Source organism: Raphanus sativus, chromosome 2, assembly GCF_000801105.2.
Source record: "Raphanus sativus cultivar WK10039 chromosome 2, ASM80110v3, whole genome shotgun sequence".
In the NCBI taxonomy this organism is placed as follows: Eukaryota; Viridiplantae; Streptophyta; class Magnoliopsida; order Brassicales; family Brassicaceae; genus Raphanus; species Raphanus sativus.
This window is the reverse complement of record NC_079512.1, coordinates 39,486,180-39,507,922: the sequence shown is the minus strand read 5'-3', so window position 1 is coordinate 39,507,922 and position 21,743 is coordinate 39,486,180. Positions and strand designations below refer to the sequence as shown.

General features: G+C 34.4%; 3 protein-coding genes and 3 long non-coding RNA genes across 7 annotated transcripts; 4 read left to right on the top strand and 2 right to left on the bottom strand.

The window, feature by feature from the left end:
* The first annotated feature begins 2,982 nt into the window (after window positions 1–2,982).
* On the top strand, window positions 2,983–6,049 carry LOC108848887 (inositol-tetrakisphosphate 1-kinase 2). Its single transcript, XM_018622340.2, has 9 exons — window positions 2,983–3,574; window positions 4,260–4,341; window positions 4,439–4,471; window positions 4,628–4,748; window positions 4,847–4,939; window positions 5,024–5,143; window positions 5,238–5,470; window positions 5,555–5,639; window positions 5,742–6,049. The coding sequence occupies exons 1-9, from the start codon at window positions 3,273–3,275 to the stop codon at window positions 5,831–5,833; spliced, it is 1,161 nt and encodes a 386-aa protein (XP_018477842.1). The 5' UTR covers window positions 2,983–3,272; the 3' UTR covers window positions 5,834–6,049.
* A 244-nt stretch (window positions 6,050–6,293) lies between these two features.
* LOC130508365 (aspartate--tRNA ligase, chloroplastic/mitochondrial) lies at window positions 6,294–10,113 on the top strand. The gene is made up of 15 exons (XM_057003828.1): window positions 6,294–6,709; window positions 6,853–6,996; window positions 7,099–7,208; window positions 7,305–7,416; window positions 7,520–7,591; window positions 7,697–7,788; window positions 7,930–8,050; window positions 8,272–8,394; window positions 8,511–8,706; window positions 8,789–8,976; window positions 9,055–9,126; window positions 9,214–9,312; window positions 9,397–9,477; window positions 9,543–9,600; window positions 9,699–10,113. Exons 1-15 carry the CDS (start codon window positions 6,362–6,364, stop codon window positions 9,866–9,868), a joined length of 1,986 nt encoding a protein of 661 aa, XP_056859808.1. The 5' UTR covers window positions 6,294–6,361; the 3' UTR covers window positions 9,869–10,113.
* Window positions 10,114–10,916: 803 nt separating this feature from the next.
* Window positions 10,917–11,557, bottom strand: LOC130508458 (uncharacterized). The gene is made up of 2 exons (XR_008942905.1): window positions 11,451–11,557; window positions 10,917–11,092 (listed from the first exon to the last, which is right to left on the bottom strand). It is a non-coding gene; the product is annotated as an uncharacterized LOC130508458 (long non-coding RNA).
* On the top strand, window positions 11,558–14,464 carry LOC108851076 (uncharacterized). Its single transcript, XM_018624504.2, has 5 exons — window positions 11,558–11,572; window positions 11,665–11,864; window positions 11,948–12,603; window positions 12,705–13,775; window positions 13,869–14,464. Exons 1-5 carry the CDS (start codon window positions 11,558–11,560, stop codon window positions 14,462–14,464), a joined length of 2,538 nt encoding a protein of 845 aa, XP_018480006.1.
* A 530-nt stretch (window positions 14,465–14,994) lies between these two features.
* LOC130504881 (uncharacterized) lies at window positions 14,995–18,327 on the bottom strand. The gene is made up of 3 exons (XR_008941451.1): window positions 17,730–18,327; window positions 15,622–15,708; window positions 14,995–15,092 (listed from the first exon to the last, which is right to left on the bottom strand). It is a non-coding gene; the product is annotated as an uncharacterized LOC130504881 (long non-coding RNA).
* Window positions 18,328–18,687: 360 nt separating this feature from the next.
* LOC108837098 (uncharacterized) lies at window positions 18,688–21,206 on the top strand. 2 transcript variants are annotated; one of them, XR_001947269.2, is made up of 7 exons: window positions 18,688–18,870; window positions 18,967–19,079; window positions 19,498–19,621; window positions 19,720–19,783; window positions 19,861–19,925; window positions 20,019–20,144; window positions 20,741–21,206. It is a non-coding gene; the product is annotated as an uncharacterized LOC108837098 (long non-coding RNA). The 2 variants fall into 2 exon arrangements; XR_001947268.2 differs by having other exon boundaries at window positions 18,690–18,870; window positions 19,713–19,783.
* Window positions 21,207–21,743: the final 537 nt, after the last annotated feature.

Sequence of the window (21,743 nt, the reverse complement as noted above, 5' to 3'; positions counted from 1 at the left end):
TGTTGTTAGCTTTATATAAAACATTTTAATCGTACACGAGCTAACGCATAATTCATGTCAGCAAACTGTGAAAAGAAAGTCAAGACGTATATTTATATTGGATTGGATTTGTTGTTAGCCTTTTTACCTTTTTAGAATAAATTTTAATCGTGTTATACGCCTAACTAGTCGGTTCTAAGATTAATAAAAACTCACTAATTTATACCTACTTGGCTACTTTTGGGTTTACCTTGAATATACCAATTTTTCAAGAATGAATTTTGAACGAGAGACCTCATATGGGAGAATTAGAAATGATAGAGATAATATATAGAACGTTTTGAAGTTTACAAAGTTGTTGTTAAAAGCGGTGCAATTTCCCTACATTATTTTCACCTAAAACAAAAGCCAACTAAACATCCACAAAAAGGCTAAAAGTCGACAATAATGCCAAAAGATTAGTGGGTGTATGAAATTCCACTAAGATGCATTTTGAAGTTTTGATGTTCTTATGTACCTTTTATTCTCACTTAGTGGTACACATATATTAACAGAGACAACACAACACAATGCATATTATCTATAAGTATCTAATTAGTATATTATACTTATATCTGTACCAGGTGGTGTATTCATCTTCTACCTCCAAAATAATACATGAAGGTTTTCAAAATTATAAATATATATGCATAGTCTTGTAAGATTTTAAAGTACTATATGTCGTCAACTTAGCATGGATCTCAAAGCTGGACTCTCAGAAACAATTTAAAACAATGAGATACACAAAATGTATATTGATTCAACTGGAGAGTTGTATTTTAACATTGCGTTGGACTTTACTAAGACCAAATCCGTTAGGTGAACAATACTCATCTAGCGAATAAGCATAGATGCATGTTTTCCATGTGACGTTGTCCTTTACACTTCTACAGTGAAGTTATATTTTTCTCATCTTGACGTATGTACAAATATTCGATTCACCAAAAATAGAGAATTAGACTCTTATATGGAAGTCAACTGTCAGATGAGAATAAAAGCATATGCATTACTTTGTATGTAGCCATCAATCGCATATAAATTTGATGGCACGATCGTATTCTGGCAAACATGAACGTATCTATATGTTCGACCAGAGAGATTAGTCAACTCGGTATATGATTCTACAATTAGTTAATCGTCAGCACCTGATAAGTCACGTCAATGTGTATATATATATCTATAACATCAAGTATCGTATTCTATCTGCGCCATATGCAAATGAATTCTAGAATCACATGTATAACAGAACAATTAAAAACAATGAATATTTTAGTAATCTGATGAGGACTAAATTACACTTTAAATGATTAAATTCTCTAAACGTGAAAAGGTCTTGCTACTAATGAGGTAATGATTATGTGATTTAATATTGGGTTAATCTATCTAAACTTAAAGGAAGATTCTAAGAGAAACAAGAGACTCTTCTGTTCTGCCTAAACTAAGAGAGCATATTCCCTTGCATATTGCCTAATGTTACATATTGTTCTTAAGTAAATTGCATTTATCCCCTAATTAAATCATTATAGTGTATGTTAAAATATTATATAAGTTGGAAATCAGTAGACTTAACCTTTACATTTATCATTTTTAATTGGATGTGATCTAAGATCTGATCCACCGAAAAGACATTCAAGTTATCTGTTAAGACATATTGCAACATTTGTTTTTCCATTTCATAAAATATCAATTGTGCTTATCTTAACTTTTGTGTAAATCGACAGATATCAAAATGTTACCAATAAACAAATCGACAGATATCAAAATCCTTTTTAATGATTTCAGTAGTGGGCACGTATGATTAGTATAAAATATGCATGCGGGTGAGAACTAAGTTTTTCTTTTTTGAAAAACTGAGAACTAAGTATATAAATTAATTAACACATAATTAAAACAAACAGGCTTTGAAAAAAAACAAACAAATTAAAGTTGTCCAGATCTTCAGCGTTTTCTAAAATCAAAGAAGAAAGCTCGTCAAATCGAAGACCGTGGAGGATCCAGAAAACTATTTAGCGTGAAATACATAATATAAAATGTTTAACATATATATATATATATATATATATATTAGATTAAGAAATTTGACAACTAATTATCTATCATATTATGCAAAATAGAAACGGGATTAGTAACTTCCAACTCTAGGCGTCTAGCCTGCTCAAAGCCATCGCAGTCCATGTGAAACTCATGGCAACTCTTTTTCACTACAAAAAAAATCAGCGAAATATAAAAAGAAACAACTAATTATTTGTCAATTCAACAAATGGCCATACATTATCTGTCTTCGTGTTATATGTCGACGAATTTGCAAAAACTTAACGCAAAACATATAGAAATATAATTACTCAACAGCCAGCGGAAATCAGACACGCTTACTCAACATCAACTGGGAGAAGCTTTTCTCTCAAAAGTTTTGAATTAATTAATTATTTACCATTATCTACATCACTAATCGTATCCATTTCGATGTCATAGTGATCTATAACCATTATCACATTCACATATGTTGTCACATATTTTGCGACTGCTTAATCATTTAGCCAGACGTTACAAATTTGTGATTGAGTTTGTTTAGTCGCCAAAAACAGTAAGCCAGTTCATAGATTACCAAATAAGCAAACAGGGAAAACGATACGATTTTGTCACTTTAACAACACATATATTTGATAAAAAAAAAAAAAAACAACACATATCACATACTTTTGGAACCATATAATAATGGGTACAGTATAAAACATATAAATATGCATTTTGATGTAGAGACTACGTGGAACTCATTGACAAATAAAATTAGGTGGAATTCGAAAAAGTTAAAAAAAAAAATAGAATGAATAATACGTGGAAAGAGGAAAAGTATTGTGAATTTTTGAAAACCTCTGACAGCGTCAGTGTATTCTATTTATTTTTGTCAGCGTGTATTATATAATTAATGGGAAATAAATTATAATCACATTTATTTTCTGCAATTCGTTCAATCTCTCTACTTCTCTATAAATATATATGATTCTGAATCCAATCTCTAGCCTCAACATCATTCTCACAAATCTCATTTCTCTGGCTCTCGGAGCTTTGTGACCCTTTTACGGTATATATAAGTTTCGGACTCATCATCATCTCTCTATAGCTTTCCCCGCCTCCTCTCTGCTCGTTTAGGGAAGTGCCAATTCTTACCATTTGCGTGTAAGCGGAGATAGAATCTTAAGAGGGATCTTATAAAGGATCTACCTTTCTTCTTACCCATCTCTCTCTCTTTATTAATGTTTGGGACTCTCGCTTCCGGAGATATCGAAACCGCCAGATTGAGGCGTAATTTGGGGGTTACACGCAATTTAGGGTTTTCCTGCGGTGGATTTGACGGTATGAGGTTGGAAGACGACAACATGAAGCCACAACAACACGGAGGTGACGACGAGGGGGAACAGGTGGCTGATGAAACGTCGCCGTTTCAGATTCAGCAGCATCCTTTTCAGCAGATTCAGCAGAAACTCGTTGTTGGGTACGCTCTGACTTCCAAGAAGAAGAAGAGTTTCTTGCAGCCCAAGCTTGAACTCATGGCTAGGTAATGAAAACACACAACGCAAATGCTGATGTCTTTTTTTTTTTGTTCCTGAGACGACTGTTCTTTTTTTTGTTTGGCATATGAAAATAGAACCGACAGTTTCTGTTCAAAATATCAAAAGGATGGACTTTGACATTTTCCCTAGATTTTGGTTCTTGTTTCCTTAGTCTTTGTTTTGGTTGGTTTGCCTGATTCTATTGTAGGAGGCCACTAGCTATTGTCTTGTCATTAGCCCATGTGTTTTGTCCTTGCTTATTAGACTCTCACACTTACTAATGCTTGTGGGTGTATCAGGAACCCTTGTTTCTATGGGAATATTCCTTGAATATATCCTCTTCTGGATTAGTCTCTGTTGAAGTTTTGATTTGACTTTTAAAAAAAATAAAATAGTTGAGATGTTTTGCCTTTTCTATGGCTTGGAAATCTTCTTCACCCACATGGGGTGATTTATGACTGGTTCGACTTATAATAATACTGTAGCATCATGTTTTAGAATCTCTCAAACAAGGATTTTTATTGTTCAGGGAGAAATATATTTCATTTCTTAATGTCTTTAGTTTGACGTCTGGTCTAATACTTTTGCTTTGTTCTAATCAGCCACATAGCTTTCATCCTTTTGCTTTTTTTCCAGCAAAGTTTTTGAACAAAGCGCTAACGTTACTACTTCCTTTTGTGTCTATTTTAGGAGAAAAGGCATTTGCTTTGTCGCCATCGATTTGAACCGTCCACTTTCTGAACAAGGACCATTTGATGTCGTTTTGCATAAGGTTTGTGAGAAGTACTATAGGAATGCTTTGAACTGAACCTTTTTATGTGTGTGTTGCTACTGGAAATCTAACGAGTATAATGATTATGCGCTTGCAGCTACTGGGAAAAGAGTGGCAAGAGGTCATTGAGGTTAGTAAAACTTGTCTGCGCCCTCTGGTTTGAGAGCACTTAGATTACTATTAACCATATTTTTCTTTTTGTGGAAATGATCCGTTTCATGAGCCTAGTGTCATCAGACACAATATCTTGTTCAAAATCTCATATTTGCCTGACTTTTGTTTCTAGGGTTACCAGCAGACACACCCGGAAGTGACTGTGCTTGATCCTCCAAACGCAATCCAGCGTATATATAATCGACAATCGATGCTTCAGGGCATGGCAGAGTTGAAGCTGTCTGATTGCAGCGGTAATGATTCTCTCATTTGTTCTTATGACATTGAAATCAAGAACTTTCTTAAAATTTCTTTATATAAAGTAATCTTTTCTTTGGTAAAATCCTTGTAGGGAGCATGTTAGTTCCAAAGCAAATGGTTGTCTTGAAAGATTCAGCATCTAGTGCCGATAAAGTTGTCGAAGCTGGTCTTAAATATCCACTAGGTACACATCTTCTTGCCACTAAATTTTCTTATACTTACTTGTATATAACTGCATCAAACTTTATTGTTTTAACTTTTGTCCCAGTTGCTAAGCCACTCTGGATCGATGGAACTGCAAAGTCACACCAGTTGTTCTTAGCTTATGACAGGCATTCGCTTGCAGAACTTGATCCTCCTTTAGTCTTGCAAGAGTTTGTTAACCATGGTATACTATATTGGGTTCTAACGTTACATTTTCTCCCATTTTATATATTATTCAAACATCTTAAAATTCATTATTTTTCTTTTGCTGCCTGAAGGTGGAGTTATGTTCAAGGTTTTTGTGGTTGGTGATATCATAAAAGTTGTGAGGCGGTTTTCTCTGCCAAATATAAGTAACTGCGACAAAGCCAAAGTAGATGGCGCCTTCCAGTTCCCGAGGGTTTCATCTTCTGCTGCTTCAGCGGATAACGCAGACTTGGATCCTAGTGTTGCTGAGCTCCCTCCAAAGTCTTTCCTCGAGGCCCTTGTGAAAGAGCTACGAACCTTATTGGTATAATAATAAACTTGGCTGCCGAGTCTGGTTCTTTTTTATTTTTTGGTTTGGTTTTAACTTGTTGCTGCTTTCTTTTGACAGGGACTTCGGCTTTTCAACATAGACATGATCAGAGAACATGGGAGCGAGAACGTGTTTTATGTTATTGACGTCAATTACTTTCCTGGCAAGTTTTGTTTTGTTTGTATTTTTGAAGCTTTAGTGTAGTTTGAATATGATGTTTCTCAGATAAAATGAACTTATGAAGTCTTTGAAAATCTATTTGCAGGTTATGGAAAGATGCCAGATTACGAGCAAGTGTTTGTAGATTTCTTCTGCAACCTGGCTCAAGCCAGGCATAAGAAGAGACATTGTAAATGAAGAAAGCTTGGAAGAGGAGGGAATCAACAGGACTGATGTGGTGGGGAAAAGAATAATGACTAATTATGGATTTGTATAGAATTAGCTTTCCCTTTTGGAAGGTTCTATCAGATAACAAGTTTTTGATTAGTGTTTCTGAAGTTTTTATTTCTTAATTATAATTTTAGACAAAAGTTGCATTGTACTCATTCCAATCAAATTCTCAATTTCGCTTTAGCTATATAAACCAAACCAAGCCAATTTAATCGGTTCGATCACCTGATTTATCGAATTAGCTCTTATCAGATAACAAGTTTTTGATTAGTGATTCTGAAGTTTAGAAAAATAAAAATTTAGACAGAAGTTGCATACTACTCATTCCAATCAAAATCCTCATTTCGGTTTAGCTAAACCAAAACAAACCAAACCAATTTAATCGGTTGGATCACATGATTTTATTCAACTCTTCCTCTTCGTCTCTTACAAAAACCTCAACCTTTGCCTCTCTCTCTCTCTCTCTCTCTTAGCTACTATCTAGTCGTCTCAAAGATGTCTCTCTTACTCCGAACTTTGCCTCTTCGACATGCTTCGTTTTCTCTTTTCCTCTCCGCCACGGCCATATCCGCTTCAAACGCCGTCGTTTCATCATTCCTCGTACCCAAACAGAGAAGCCTACAGCGAAGAAGAACCTTCTGCAATTCAGCTGCCTCCGTCGTAGTGAATTCGAATCCCTCTCCCCCGTCTCTTCTCAAATGGGTTTCTCGCTCGGGGCTCTGCGGTGAGCTATCAGTCGACGACGTTGGTAAAAGAGTCCACCTTTGCGGATGGGTCGCCCTTCACCGAGTCCACGGAGGTCTCACTTTCCTTAACCTTAGAGACCATACCGGCATTGTCCAGGTTTCCCATCTCAGCTAAAAGTTTCCCACTTTGCATACTATATAGATTGGTAGCTCTTAGTTTGATTTAGTTAATACTTGTTCTTTGGTCCGAAATGATTATAATTTGATTCGTTAATGTTTGAAAGTTTGTAATTATTTTAGGTTAGGACGCTTCCGGATGAGTTTCCTGAGGCTCATGGCTTGATCAATGACATGAGGCTTGAGTACGTTGTTTCTGTGGAAGGTACTGTTCGTACTAGGCCAAATGAATCCATCAACAAGAAGATGAAAACTGGAGTCCTTGAGGTATGCTTTCTCTTCCCGTTGACTTTAGCGGCATGTATATATATCTTATATGTTTATGGTTTTAACGAAAGCTGATGCGTTTAGTATGTTGGTTGGCATTAGGTAGTTGCAGAGCATGTTGAAATATTGAATCCTGTGAGGTCAAAGCTTCCCTTCCTAGTTACTACTTCTGACGAGACTAAAGACTCAATTAAAGAAGACATTCGCTTAAGGTGAAATATTAGCCTGTTACGATCTATCTTTCATGGTTGGTCTTTTCGTTCTAAGTGCTTACTGATGTTATTGGCTGTTTGTTTGTCTGGTGCTAGATTCCGATGTCTTGATCTACGCCGTCAGCAGATGAAGAATAATATACTTCTTCGTCATAATGTGGTGAAGCTGATTAGGAGGTATCTAGAAGACATGCATGAGTTTGTTGAGGTATTTCCTTTCTCTCTATTTGAAAGAGGCTCAGCAAAGTTTTCTTTATTAATCTGTTTTTTTTTTTTAACTTTTTTCATCTTGGTTTGTTGTTTGTGGTTAGATTGAAACTCCAATACTCTCTAGATCAACACCGGAAGGCGCACGAGATTATCTGGTGCCCTCAAGAATTCAGGTGAACTTACTTCTTTTTCATCCATCTTAATTTGTTTCCCTTCAAAGAGTATAATTTTTCATTATAGTTTATAGATCTGATTTCTATCAAATGTCTCTTTCGAAGTCAGGAACATTCTATGCTTTGCCACAAAGTCCGCAGCTCTTCAAACAAATGTTGATGGTCTCTGGTTTTGACAAATATTACCAGATAGCAAGGTTACGTATATGATTTTTGGCTCTTAAACTTTGTTTAGAATAAGACTCCCTTGCTCATCATACTTCATATACCACCAAAATATAGAACTGTTCAATGCCAATGATTCTCTCTCTCTATTGCGTTCTATTTTGGTTGATCAGATGTTTTAGAGATGAAGATCTAAGAGCTGATAGGCAACCTGAATTCACTCAGCTTGATATGGAAATGGCTTTCATGCCTATGGAGGACATGCTGAAGCTGAATGAAGATCTTATCCGTAAGGTAAAAGGTTTCCATTGAGCTGTGTTTAATCAACTTGTGTCTTGTGTGAAAGTGATGCAAGAATGTTGTCAAGAAATATTTGTACAAACTTGTTACTACCTGTTGTGTTTTTTTTCTCCTGTAATTACGTTTCATCATTTTCTAATGTGAATCTCATCACTTTAATGAGTGCTTGATGCTCGTTCACCCTTTCTTCAAAATAGATTGACCTTCTTGTGCAGGTCTTCTCAGAGATTAAAGGTATACAGCTACCTGATCCATTCCCAAGAGTGACGTATGCTGATGCAATGGATCGATATGGGTCAGATAGACCAGATACAAGATTTGATCTTGAGTTGAAAGATGTAATATTATCTGCATCTTGGTTATTTCGTTAATGTTACAAAGAAGTATTATATATGTATCTTAAATGTACAGAAGCTCTGAAGTCTATCTTAAAGTGTAAATTCTGAAACTGCAGGTGTCAAATGTTTTCACAGAATCGTCCTTCAGGGTTTTCACGGAGGCCCTTGAAAGCGGTGGAATCATTAAGGTGTTATGTGTGCCTTCGGGTGCTAAAAAGTATTCAAACTCGGCTCTCAAAAAAGGAGATGTTTACAATGAAGCGATGAAATCTGGAGCAAAGGGTCTGCCTTTCTTGAAGGTCTTGGATAATGGTAAAATAGATATCCCATGCCCACTTCCTTCTCTCTGTCAATTCTATTCTAGTAATATAGTCATATCATTATTATATTCAAGGCGAGCTCGAGGGAGTTGCAGCATTAGTGTCTAGTTTAGACTCTGAGGGTAAAACAAACTTTGTGAGACAATGTGGAGCAAAGCCTGGCGATCTTATTTTATTTGGAGTTGGTCCTGCTGCTTCTGTTAATAAAACCCTCGACAGGTTAAGACTCTTTGTAGCCCATGACATGGATTTGATCGACCATGTAAGTTTCTCAATTTGCCAGTCACTTCTCTTCATGAAAATACATCATATTAAATTCCATTTCTTGTTTATTATATAGTCCAAGCACTCCATTCTGTGGGTCACAGATTTCCCAATGTTCGAGTGGAACGAACCAGAGCAGAGACTTGAGGTCCGTCAGTTCATAATTTGATATATTGCATGATGAGATTAAAAACCATTCATGTTGTTTGCTAATATGAAATAACTTTCTCTTCAGGCATTACATCATCCATTCACAGCTCCTAGGCCTGAAGATATGGATGACTTACCTTCTGCAAGAGCTCTTGCCTATGACATGGTCTATAATGGGGTGGAGGTACAGATAAACAGCTTGTCCATTTACTTTCTCTTGAACAATCGTATGGGAGATCTTTTGATATACTGTCTCGATGTATACCAGATTGGTGGAGGAAGTTTAAGGATATATAAGCGGGATGTACAAGAAAAGGTTCTAGAGATCATCGGCATCTCAGCTGAAGAGGTGAGAATCACTTTTTGTTTGATATTTACAGAAAAGCCTTATCTCATGCTGTTTTCTACAAACAGGCTGAAGCAAAGTTCGGATATCTTCTGGAGGCTTTTGACATGGGTGCTCCTCCTCATGGTATGTAAATTTTCTAAGACACTTTGTCAACAACTTGATGGCACTTTTGTTCAAGCATTGTTGATGAAACATTAACATTTGGTATTATGTTGTTGCAGGTGGAATTGCTTATGGATTAGATAGGATGGTAATGATGCTGGCAGGTGCGAGTTCCATAAGGGATGTAATAGCTTTCCCAAAGACAACCACTGCGCAATGTGCCCTAACCAGAACTCCCTCGGAAGTCGATCCAAAGCAGCTCCAAGATCTCTCCATCCGCACCAACTAATAGCTAATAGCGCTCTCAACACAATCATCATCATTGTATCTTTAATGCTTTAAGAGAAGATGAGTAAGTAGAGATGTGGTAATGGCATCTCTTTTGTCAAAGCTCTTGTCCACATCTTCAAGGTGGTTATTGATTTTACCGAAATTTGTATGGATATCACTTTTTTGAAACGATATTTGCAGAAGTGTTTTGCGAAACTCGCAAGAAGTGATTATAAAAGATTAATATTTTTTCACTCACAATAACATTCTTGAGTTGCTAATTCCTAAATGTTATCTATAAGATGTGAATTTTGGTCAGATGATAATTTCAGTATAATGAAAAGGAAACAAAATGTAATATGTGATGAAAAGTGTTGCGTTAGCTGTATAGCTACATTTGATTATGTGAAGTTATTTTTTATATGTGATATCCCCTATATATTAATCGGCATGCATTTTTTAAGTTGTGACTTAAGGTACAATGGTGACGTGTCAGCTTCTCAGAGCCTCTCAGAGCCCTTTTAAAAATATCCTTCTGGTACTAGGAAATTTACGGTGTATGCCATTGGACCAACCTTATATAAAGGAGCGCATTAAAATAGGCGATTTCCAATTACATTACGTCAACCGTTATTACATTTGACCAAGACCGATTATGTTCGGTTTAGTCATAAGTCATATTTTTTTTTAACAATTTCGTTTCATTACCAATTTACTTCGGTTTATTCGTAAGTCATATTATTTTCAATTTCGTAAAATTTTACAATTTATTTAATCAATGAATAACCTGGAGCACTCAGCATAAGTATGAAAAACAACTATTATGTGGTCTGAACCTATATATTTCAGAGCTACAAATTGCATATAATATATTGATATTTGTTTTAGGTTCCAGATCGAATCATAAGGATGACTTATGACTTATTATGATTAAACTATATTTCAACTAAGTCACCCCTTATATTTGAACCAAGAACGACAAAATAATATTTATTTTGTTAATATTGGTTCAAATTATGATTAAACTATATTTCAAGTAAGTCACACCCTCATATTTGAACCCAATACGACAAATTATTAATATATATTTTTGTTAATATTGGTTCAAATTAATTATGTTTTTATAACACAGATTTATTATATGATGACTTACGAAGATAGTACGATGCTATTAAGTCACCTCAAACCGGGGATTAGCCCAATATGTAAATAGATCTCAATTTTCTTCTTGCCCAAGATTTTCCTGAAATGCAGAGAAAAATATATTGGACGAGGATCTTATTTCTAAATTTCATCCAAACTCCTATATTAACTACAAAGATTGTATATGGATTGTATGCGTGATTAGCAAACTTATACCGTTTCCATATTGGCTACTTAACTACCTTTGCAAGTAAATATGGGATATTCAGTGTCGTCTCTATATATCACAAAATGGAAAAATATTTAATTTTTCTAATTAGATTAATATTCCCTTATTAAATGTACGATATACGAAACTTGACTACTCCTTTAACCTAGGTATACCTATATAATAAGGACACAGCGAATGTATTTCATCATCACTTCACACAATCAAAGCTAAAACCACTTTTGCTCACCTCGAAACTTTGCAATGGCTCAACTCGACTCTGTTTCTCAGCTGAAACCTTTCAAGACAATGTGGAAAATTCGCGTGAAAATCGTCAGGCTCTGGAGACAGTATTCAATGTGGAGAAAAAAGGTATTAAATGTGATAACAGGTTTGTTGTTCCCTACAACAAGAAGTTACTACTTGGGTATAATGCCCATATTAATGTTGAGTGGTGTAATCAGTCTCGATCTATCAAGTACTTATTTAAGTATATTAACAAAGGTCAAGATTGCGTTACAGCTACTGTTACGCAGAAAAAAAGTGGGACTCAAGATGGGACAGAGACGAGCTCGAGTAATGCTTTGTCAGGAGAAGGTGGCAATAATCCGACAGAAAATGAGGAGGATCCAGTTGATGAAATTAAAAAATATTTTGATGCAAGGTAATATGTTACATAATTCTGATTATATTTTTTTAAAATTAACCGTGCAACTTAGGTTGATAACCCATCTATTTTTGTCTTAGATATATATCTGCATGCGAGTCAACATGGCGAATATTTGGTTTTCCAACCCGTTACGGATCCACTCCAGTAGAGAAGCTTACATTTCATCTAGAAGGAGATCAACCAGTAATATTCAGGAAGGGTGATTCCGTGAGAAGTGTTATTGATCGGGTGAAACAGTCTAAGACGATGTTTTTAGCATGGTTTGATTGCTGTCGAAAATATCCAGAAGCAAGACTACTAACATATGCTGAACTTCCAACTCTTTTCATATATGATGCAAAAGCGTTCGAATGGAAAAGAAGGAAGAAGGGATTTGCTATTGGAAGGTTGGCCCATGTTTCACCAAGTGCTGGAGAGCTCTATTTTCTAAGGATATTGATTAATAAAGTGAGAGGGCCTCAGTCATATGATGATTTGAAAACTGTGAACGGTGTTGTGCTTGCGAGTTTTGAAGATGCATGTAATAAACTCGGTTTATTGGACAACGACCAGGAGTATATTGATGCGATTAAAGAGTGTAGTTTCTGGGCATCAGGAGGATATGTTAGAAAATTATTTGCGCAGATGCTGTTATCGGAAAGCTTATCTACGCCGAAGTTAGTATGGGACTCTACAAAAGAAATTTTGTCTGAAGACATACTTTATCTTGAGCGCAAGAAGAGAAAATACCCAGGTTTGTCTGGTTCATAATTTTTTTCTTATACTATACGACTACACATCACACAAGATTTCTCGGAATAAAATATTTTTTTTTCCATACGTACATTTATACAGGGCTTATCTTGAGTGAAGAAGAGATTTACAATGCAACCTTGGTACTAATAGAGAACATTTTGCGGAGTAAACATAGTAGTCTTGACAAATGGAAGACAATGCCAAAGCCCATTTTTGATTCTCATTCTCCACAAGTCAATCAGCTACTACAAGATGAGCTAAACTACCCAAAGGATGAATTGCGTGTGAAACATGATGAATGGTTTCGCCAGCTAACAGATGAGCAAAGGTCAGTGTATGATGAGATAATGGGATGTGTTACAGCTAAAAGGGGAGGAGTTTTTTTTGTTTACGGTTTTGGAGGAACAGGAAAAACCTTTTTGTGGAATATTCTTTCTGCTGCTATCAGATCAAGGGGTGAGGTTGTACTTAATGTTGCTTCTAGCGGCATAGCTGCTTTATTACTACCAGGTGGACGAACTGCCCATTCGAGGTTTAGCCTTCCCATTAATCCTGATGAGTTTTCTACTTGCAAGATCCAACCAGGAAGTGATCAGGCAGAATTAATTTCCAAGTCTTCTCTTATTATTTGGGACGAAGCTCCGATGATGAGCAAACACTGTTTTGAAGCTCTAGATCGTAGTATATGCGATATTATGGAGACTACAGACGAAACTCCTTTTGGTGGGAAAGTAGTTGTATTTGGTGGTGATTTCAGACAGATACTACCAGTAATTCCAAGGGGGAACCGGGCTGATATTGTAATGGCTTCACTCAAGATGTCATATTTGTGGAAGCATTGCAAGGTTCTGCAACTAACTCGGAATATGAGACTTTTTTCAGAGCTTGATAGTTGTGAAGCTAATGAGATCAAAGATTTTTCTAAATGGATACTGGATTTAGGAGATGGGAAGATTAATGAGCCAAATAGTGGAGAAACTATGATTGACATTCCTAAAGATCTTCTAATTACGGAGTGTGTTGATCCAATTGAGGCTATTGTTTCTGAAATATATGGAGACACTTTCAAAGATTCCAAAGACCCTGTTTTTTTTCAAGAACGAGCTATTTTGAGTCCTACCAATGATAATGTTGAAGTTATTAACAACTATATGTTGGATCGGCTAACAGGTAATCAATTTGGATAAAATTTATTTTAAAATAACGATTATTTTATCTTCTATCTGTAATATTTACTGAGATTTACATTTTTTTATTTTTCAGGTGAAGAAAGAATCTATTTGAGTTCTGATAGTATTGATCCAGCTGACACAAAGTCTAAAGATGACTCGGTCTTTTCACCAGAATTTCTCAACAGTATCAAGATTTCGGGACTACCAAATCATTCTCTGAGGTTGAGGATTGGTACACCAGTTATGTTACTTAGAAATCTAGATCCGGAAGAAGGTTTGTGTAATGGAACTAGGCTTCAGATAACGCAAATGGGCAATCATCTTATTGAAGCAAAATTTATCACTGGAAATAGAGTTGGAGAGAAGGTCTTTCTGCACCGTATCCTTATCACACCATCAGATACAAAGCTTCCTTTCAAAATGAGGCGCAGACAATTTCCACTGAAAGTTGCTTTCGCGATGACCATCAATAAAAGTCAGGGCCAAACTCTAGGGAAAGTTGGTTTGTTTTTACCAAGACCAGTTTTTTCACATGGACAGTTGTATGTTGCTGTTTCAAGGGTTAAATCAAGGAAGGGTTTGAAGATCCTAATTACCGACAAGGATGGAAAACCAGAAGATACAACAATGAATGTTGTTTTCAAGGAAGTGTTCCAAAATTTGTTGGATAATGGAGATGACATATAGTTATCAATCTCGGAAAGGTGATACTTGATTTCAGATTTGCATTGTCTAACTACATTTTCAATAGTTTTTCCGTTTGTGCAATTCTGTTAGTAATATATATATATATATATATTGATATATTATGTGTTAAACAATGCAGGTATTTAGCTTTCCTGCTCGGAAACAGAGAGATGGAAAAGGTATGACCTTTGCATGAAATCATGAACTTATTAGTATAGTAATACTTTAAGTCATGCAATGTTTACTCCTAACTCATTCTTATCATTCTAACTTACTAACTATAATACAATGTTCCAGCTTATTCAATGATTAACGACAGTGAAAGTCAACCTTCCAAGCAAGATTCTAGCTATCAATCTCATATCAAGCAGGAACTGTGCCTCCATTGTTTCACTCTACGTCTAATATTTTATTCATCTAAAACTGTTGTTCGATTTTTTCAAGTTCAGCTACAATATACTTATCACTTTTGCTATCACAGATTCACCATATCATGACATAACATTCAAAGTATGGAGCTTTTGTTGTTTACCTTTTACTCTCTTAGTTGACTGTTTGATAAAGGTACTATGGGTCTTCGTGCTCTTAACTGCTGCTGTCAATCCCCTTTTATTATTACATTATGCACCTGTATTAAATCAGTAAAACAGAGAGTTAGCAACTGTATTGTCTATATTTATAATCTTATTACATGACCTTATGATATTTGTATTGCGCAACATGCCTGGTTACTTATCATTTCAAAGATATCAGATTGTTTTGCACAATCATGATTCGGTTATTGTGCTTTAGTGCTGCTTTTAGTATTTTTGATTTTATTATTAAACTAGAACATTTCAAACAAAGATACAGTTAGTAATTGATACTATTAAACTATCAAATTTTTAATGTACTAAACAACAACGCTTTTCAAATTTTAAGAAAACGTTGTTTGGTTACGAAACATAATTTTATACTGCTTGGCCGGGAAATTGAGTTTGTTCGTGAATTGAAATGAAAGTAACTTAATGTAGTGCCTTTTATAAGTTTCATATTTTGAATTTTGTATATGTTCAGTTGAAGTTGTGTTATGTAATGGTTTGACTAACCATATCACATCAGAGAATATATCACGCAGCATAACATTCTAAAGCAACAATGGAGAGGTATTACTTAACTCGGTTATTGGGAAGCTGTAATAATGTACGCTTCATTGGTCTGTTGTAGTAAGTAGTTCTGTTAATGTAACTCCCATCATTATTCACCTGAAATCAACAAATTTAATATAAAGTAAGTACACTTAAATGTATATATATACATATCAAATAATAATGACGAGTGTATATTTTTTCCTTGCAGGACAATTAACTCGAAGATGTCAATTTTTGCCTTGCACGACATTTAACTTGCCTATATCTCAAAATATCTTGTGTGATATAAGAACACGTTTCGTACCTTACTAGATTTATGTTAGATATCTCTTCTTGCCTGAAATGACTAACGTATCATTTACTGACTTTTAATTAAACTAACTGCTATATAGTTCAAAAATTGATCCGAGTTAGTGTATCTTATGTACGAAATGAAACCAATATATATTTTTTCCAGAAGCGATAACAATCGAAGCTTATTCATTTTCGTATCAAGGATTCTTAAACCCAAACAAAGTTTAGCATTAAACCCTAGAAAGATATATATATATATATATAGACATATTCTTTTAACAGGACACATACAAATCATTCAAGAACAAGGGTTACTTTTAAAAAAAACTATGGCATCTATCAAAGCCTTGGCTGAGTTGGTACCATTCAAAACAAAACATGGTATCCGTGTTAAGATAATCACCAAATGGAATGCTGCTACCGGATTTTTCAGTCATAAAAAATCAATGCTTCTAGGAGATGCGAAAGTAAGTTATAATTTTTTGTTCGAATCTAAGTTCATATATACTGATTATTGTGTTAAATTTTTTTTTTATTTTTTGCAAACAGGGATTTAAAATTGAAGCAACTATTGATGATGAGCGTACTTTACCAGATGGAATCATTCTAGAAGTAGGTGCTTGGTTTGAGATCTACAATTTCAAACTAACACGCTCTTCTGGATTCATAAGACCAACTAAGAGTAGATACCAAATCAAACTATGCGAATTGTCTGTCTTTTCGAAGATTGAACCGCTCAATGAATCTTACTTTCTTTGTCTAACAAACTTCAAAAGTATAATTCAAGGTCTTTCTCATTCGATGTTCTGTATTGGTATGTAATTATATTATTCACTCTGATTTTTTATTTGCGTTAGTACCTAAAAATAACATTAAAAAGTTATATTTCTGAGAATCTTTATATATCTTATGTAGACCTATGTGGAGCGTTGGTTGGTGTTTTTGATATTGAAGATATTGAAGAAGAACCTGCGGAGATAGTTGGTTCTATGACCAAAAGAATGAAGTTCTCCTTGATTAATATTGGGTTTGTGCTTTGCATATCTTATATATTAATAATATAATACGTTTAAATGTTATTTGAAATAATACTAATGTGATCTTATACATGTATTAAACAGATTAACTCAAATTAAGTGTGTGGCTTATGGAAGGCAAGCACAAGAGTTATACGATTTATGGAGTTCTACCACTGCTAACACAGTTATTTGTGTTTTAAGGTTATGGAGAATTGAGTGGGGTCAAGGTAAATTACTAAACTATTTTACATTGTTCAGTTTAATTGCTATTTCCACTTAACCATCTATATTTGTGTTATTTTATTAGATGGTTTCCAATACATGACAAATACAGACTTCTCTGAGATTTTGTTTGATCATGACATACCAGAAATCAAAGATTTTCAATCAAGGTAAGCATAACAATTTTGACTTTTCGACGTTATTTAACTTTTGGCAATGAATATATTTTCTGGAATCTAAACTTCATTATATTGTATCATTACAGAATTCCAAAGAACTCTTACTGAAGGCAAACTAAAAATCTAAAAGAAGCAATGCAAGTTGGATACTTCCCTGGTTTTCGTTATATTTTATAACCCTTTTATAAGATTTATATGATATGTTGCTTATGGTTTTTTTCCTCAGAAAACTTCTAAGTTATTGATCGCTTTATTTTAATAATTAAAGTTATTTTTATCTATGAGATTTTTTGTTTCTGCTGCCAAATTAGATTAAACAAATTCTTCCTTACTGTATCATCAAAAGAGGTTATACCTTCAAATAAATTGCGATTATTTAAATATGAAACACAACAATGGTCGTTAAGGATAGAGAACTAACCTTCTGAACAATGGAAGACACCGTCTCTAAAAGTTCAATGTGGCAAGCTCCAATTGATTTGAGTATTTCCGATCCCGGTTTTGTTTATGTTTATATTGAAGAAATCATATTTCAAATACAAAAACAGAATTAGGATTCCAAATAGGTTGCAAAAATAGAAATATTATGGAAGTTAATTTAAACGGTGAGATTTATCGGCAAATCACCTGTTTAAATCTGGTCGAGTGAATTCGGACTTCGACGAACCCTAGCCCCCTTTCTATTGTCGCCATCGAGTTGTTCAATGTTTTTTTTTTGTTGGTACGATTTTTTTGATTAATTCATAACTTTAACACGAGCTCATTAACCGAATACAGCAAGGCCCAATAACCACTATTACAATATAATGTAACGTACGATCTACATTTCTATTTCGGCCTTATTCAATCTATTTACATTTTCCCATTTATTCCGATTGTTCATTGGATTTTTTTTCAATATTTTTATGTTTAAAAATTAACAACCTTATGATTGTTTTTTAAAACGTGATAACATAACATTTGTCTTCTTTGATCATTAATAAATTCAATGATAATGTTAAAAAAACAAATGAACTAATTTCTTTATCATTATAGAGCTTAAAAAAATTAAATATAAAATAAAAGGTATAATATGATAAAAAACACACAATAAAATACAAATTTATTTTTTTTTACCCCGCGCAGGGCGCAGGTTATCACCTAGTCTATTATTATAAAGAAAAGGGGACTCCCTTTTCCTCTTGCCAGCACATAAAATAGGTTAAGGAGAGTGCAACACGTGTCCCTCCACTCAAAACTCCGAGTTTCATTTAAATCTTTTGCTATACGAGTTGGGCTTACGAAACAAACGTAACTGGGCCTGTTAAAATCCTATCAAGACGTATCTGATTATTTTTCGTACAATTCAATTGTATTTTATGTTATGCTTTACATTATGTGCTGCGTTTAGACAACTTTAGTGGGGACCTTTGGTCGTCACTGTAGACTTATCGTCTCCTTCGTCTCCCGATATCAGAGAAACGGAACCATCAGATTTGATCATCTCATCAATCGATCAACCACGATGTAGAATCAATGCGGGATTTAATTGCGTCTGGCGATGGAGACGACTATATAAGAAGGTAAGCGTGGTCATTCTCATCCTTTTAGTTACTCTTACAAAAAAAAAAAAACCCTAAGATATGGCTAACGCTTTGGTTCTCCTCTCCAATCTCCAGGCCGGCCGATCCTCCTCCACCGTCGAAGTGTGCTTGCTCCGCTTCTGGGAGGCGAAAAAGTCCGCCGTGGTGGAGAGCTCATGGGCGTCGACATGCTTTTGGTTGATTCTCAGGTTTTGTATTAAAACCCCCTTTTTCTTTAGTTTAACTGATTGAATGTTCCACCACTATGAGCCTGCTCGAATCCATTATAGAATTATCAGTGTCTGTTTGTATTAATCTCTTTTTTGATTCCACCCCGACCGATTATTATTTTGAGAAGTCGCTGTTGTTATGTTGTGTGTTTTTACTGTCTGAGAAAATTTTCCGGTTTGCATTCTCACCCATCTTCTTTGTCTTGAGATTAGAGTTGTTCAATAGTTATATGTTCAATCGTATGAACCGCAAATTCTTTTTCCGATTTGTTGAAATCTTTGTTCTGTTTCATTTACAGTCGACCATGATGCCCGCTTCTGTGAGAACGTGACCGTCAATCTAACTGATGATAAGATGGATTAGCTGATATTTGTATATGTTGTTTCTGTGAAACAGGGTTCATCACGAAGGATAAGCTAAAGGAAGTGATGAAATCGATGGCAGAACTTTGGGAGATGATGATCGGTATCTACATTGATGGCAATGGAGACATCTATAATGGCTTCAAAACACCTCTCAGGTATAGTATGTATACACTAAAACCTTTTAGTTACATTGAATATTAATCAACGAGCTCAGATAATAAAAACTACAAATGAAATTTGGTTTAGGAATCAGCATGGAATGAACTAATAGAAATATCCAGAGTGTTAGATGGGACAGTTTCACATCGAAACTTGAGGTAATATTATTTTCAGATTCTTCTTTTTAAGTTTTATATCATGTATATTACTTCTTTATTATGTTTAACCATGGAAGCTTGAAGATCGTCAGCCACCATCCCTACTTTCAAATGGATATCCAAAACATAGACAAATTCTCAGGTATTGATTGCTTAAACCTCCTCTTTTTTTCATTCATTCCATTCATCTCTGTTAGCTGATGCATTTTATATTTGTTGTGTTCCTATGTGTCAGATTAGTCGTCGACAGGTTCAGGAGGTGGTGACGGTGAGAGATCAGCTGGAGAAGAAAGAGCAAGATCCAGGATTGTCGAATCAGAGTGAAAGGAGACGGAGCGAGAAATTCGCGACACTTAAGCAGGTCAGTATAAACAAACCTTTGAACATGATCTACAATATGACAAACCGTAAGAAGAGTCTATGTAGTTTTCTTCTTGATATAAACAATAGCTTGCAAGAATCTAGAAAATAGCTTGCAACAAACATTTGAACGTTACTTTTAGTATTTCTTTATTCCAATTTATTGTACCTGCCTAAAGAATCTAGAAAATAGAACTCTTTAAATTGTATTTTTCATATATATATATATATATTTTTTTTTTTCAAAACAGATCAATGCTTTTTTCCCATATTTCAACAATTAGATTTCTCCTAATTTTAATGATATGTGAAAATAACAGCTACTACTTAACTAGCCAACCTTTTTAAAAAAACTATTTTTATTACTAAAAGAAGACAATAGAGGTTATATACACATGGCGTCAATACTTACACATGTTTATATAGATTTTAGAACCTATAGAGATATATTTGTTCAGTTGCCCAAAAAAAGAGATATATTTGTTCTCTCTCATGTCTGTCCTATATGCACAAAGACTCTTTATAGATAAAAGACTCAAGTTTTGCAGTGTTTTAAATGTTTATAATAACTGATTGTGAATGTTTTTGTTTTCGCAGATGGATTTAACTTCTTATGATCAGAACGATGCTTGACAATGAGATTCAAGGAGAAGAAGCCTTCAGAAACTTCTCTTGCTGAAAGAGAAGAAAAGAAACAGAAAGACCAAGCTATGCTCTTCCACAAAAACCAAGGTAGTTAATTGCTCATAGAGCAAAGTGTGGAAATTCTTTATCCGAAAAGAAGATGACCGTGCACAATGCAATATGTTTCTGTAAAATTACAGGAACTGAAAGTAACACTAGAAACACGTATGTGGGCTCTACGTGAGATTTCTGAGTGTATCTTGGTTCGTTTATGTTTTTAATTCAGCTTGAGTTACAATATGTGTTTATTTAAGACTTTTGGTGCAAGTGATTTTCTGTTCTCTGTTATTATTGTGATGTGATCATCTTTGATCAATAAGTTAGCACAATGTGGGTTTGAAACTTTTTCTGAATGTAGTGTAATATGTTTGAAATTGAATATTCGTTTCAAACTTTGAACAATGAGTACAACTATTTCTAATAGGTGAAGGAAAACCCGTTATGTCAGCGAATTATTTGAAAAATTATAAAATCTTCCATAACTTTTGTTTAACTAACATCTGAACCAAATATTTTAACACAGTTTTATAAAATATTTCATAAATATTTATTCAACGGTTTGACCACAAAGTACTTTTTGTCAATTGAATACAGAATAACAATAATTTCTAAAATCATGAATAAACTTTTTAACACAATTTTATGAAGATAGAAGTTAAACTTATTTTATTAACAACTAAACCAAATATTTTAGCAACTACATCATACATATTTTATAAAATAAGCTTTTAACCATTAGTACGTTTTGAACCAAAACTAATTGTCCAATTTAAAATCATAAATAAAAATTTCAAAGGATTTTCTAACGATAGAAAAAAATAAACTGTGGTATACTAATATATCTGATAATTTATATTCAATGGTACAAAATACTTTTTGTCAACTGATTACAAAAAAAATTTAAAATCATGAATAA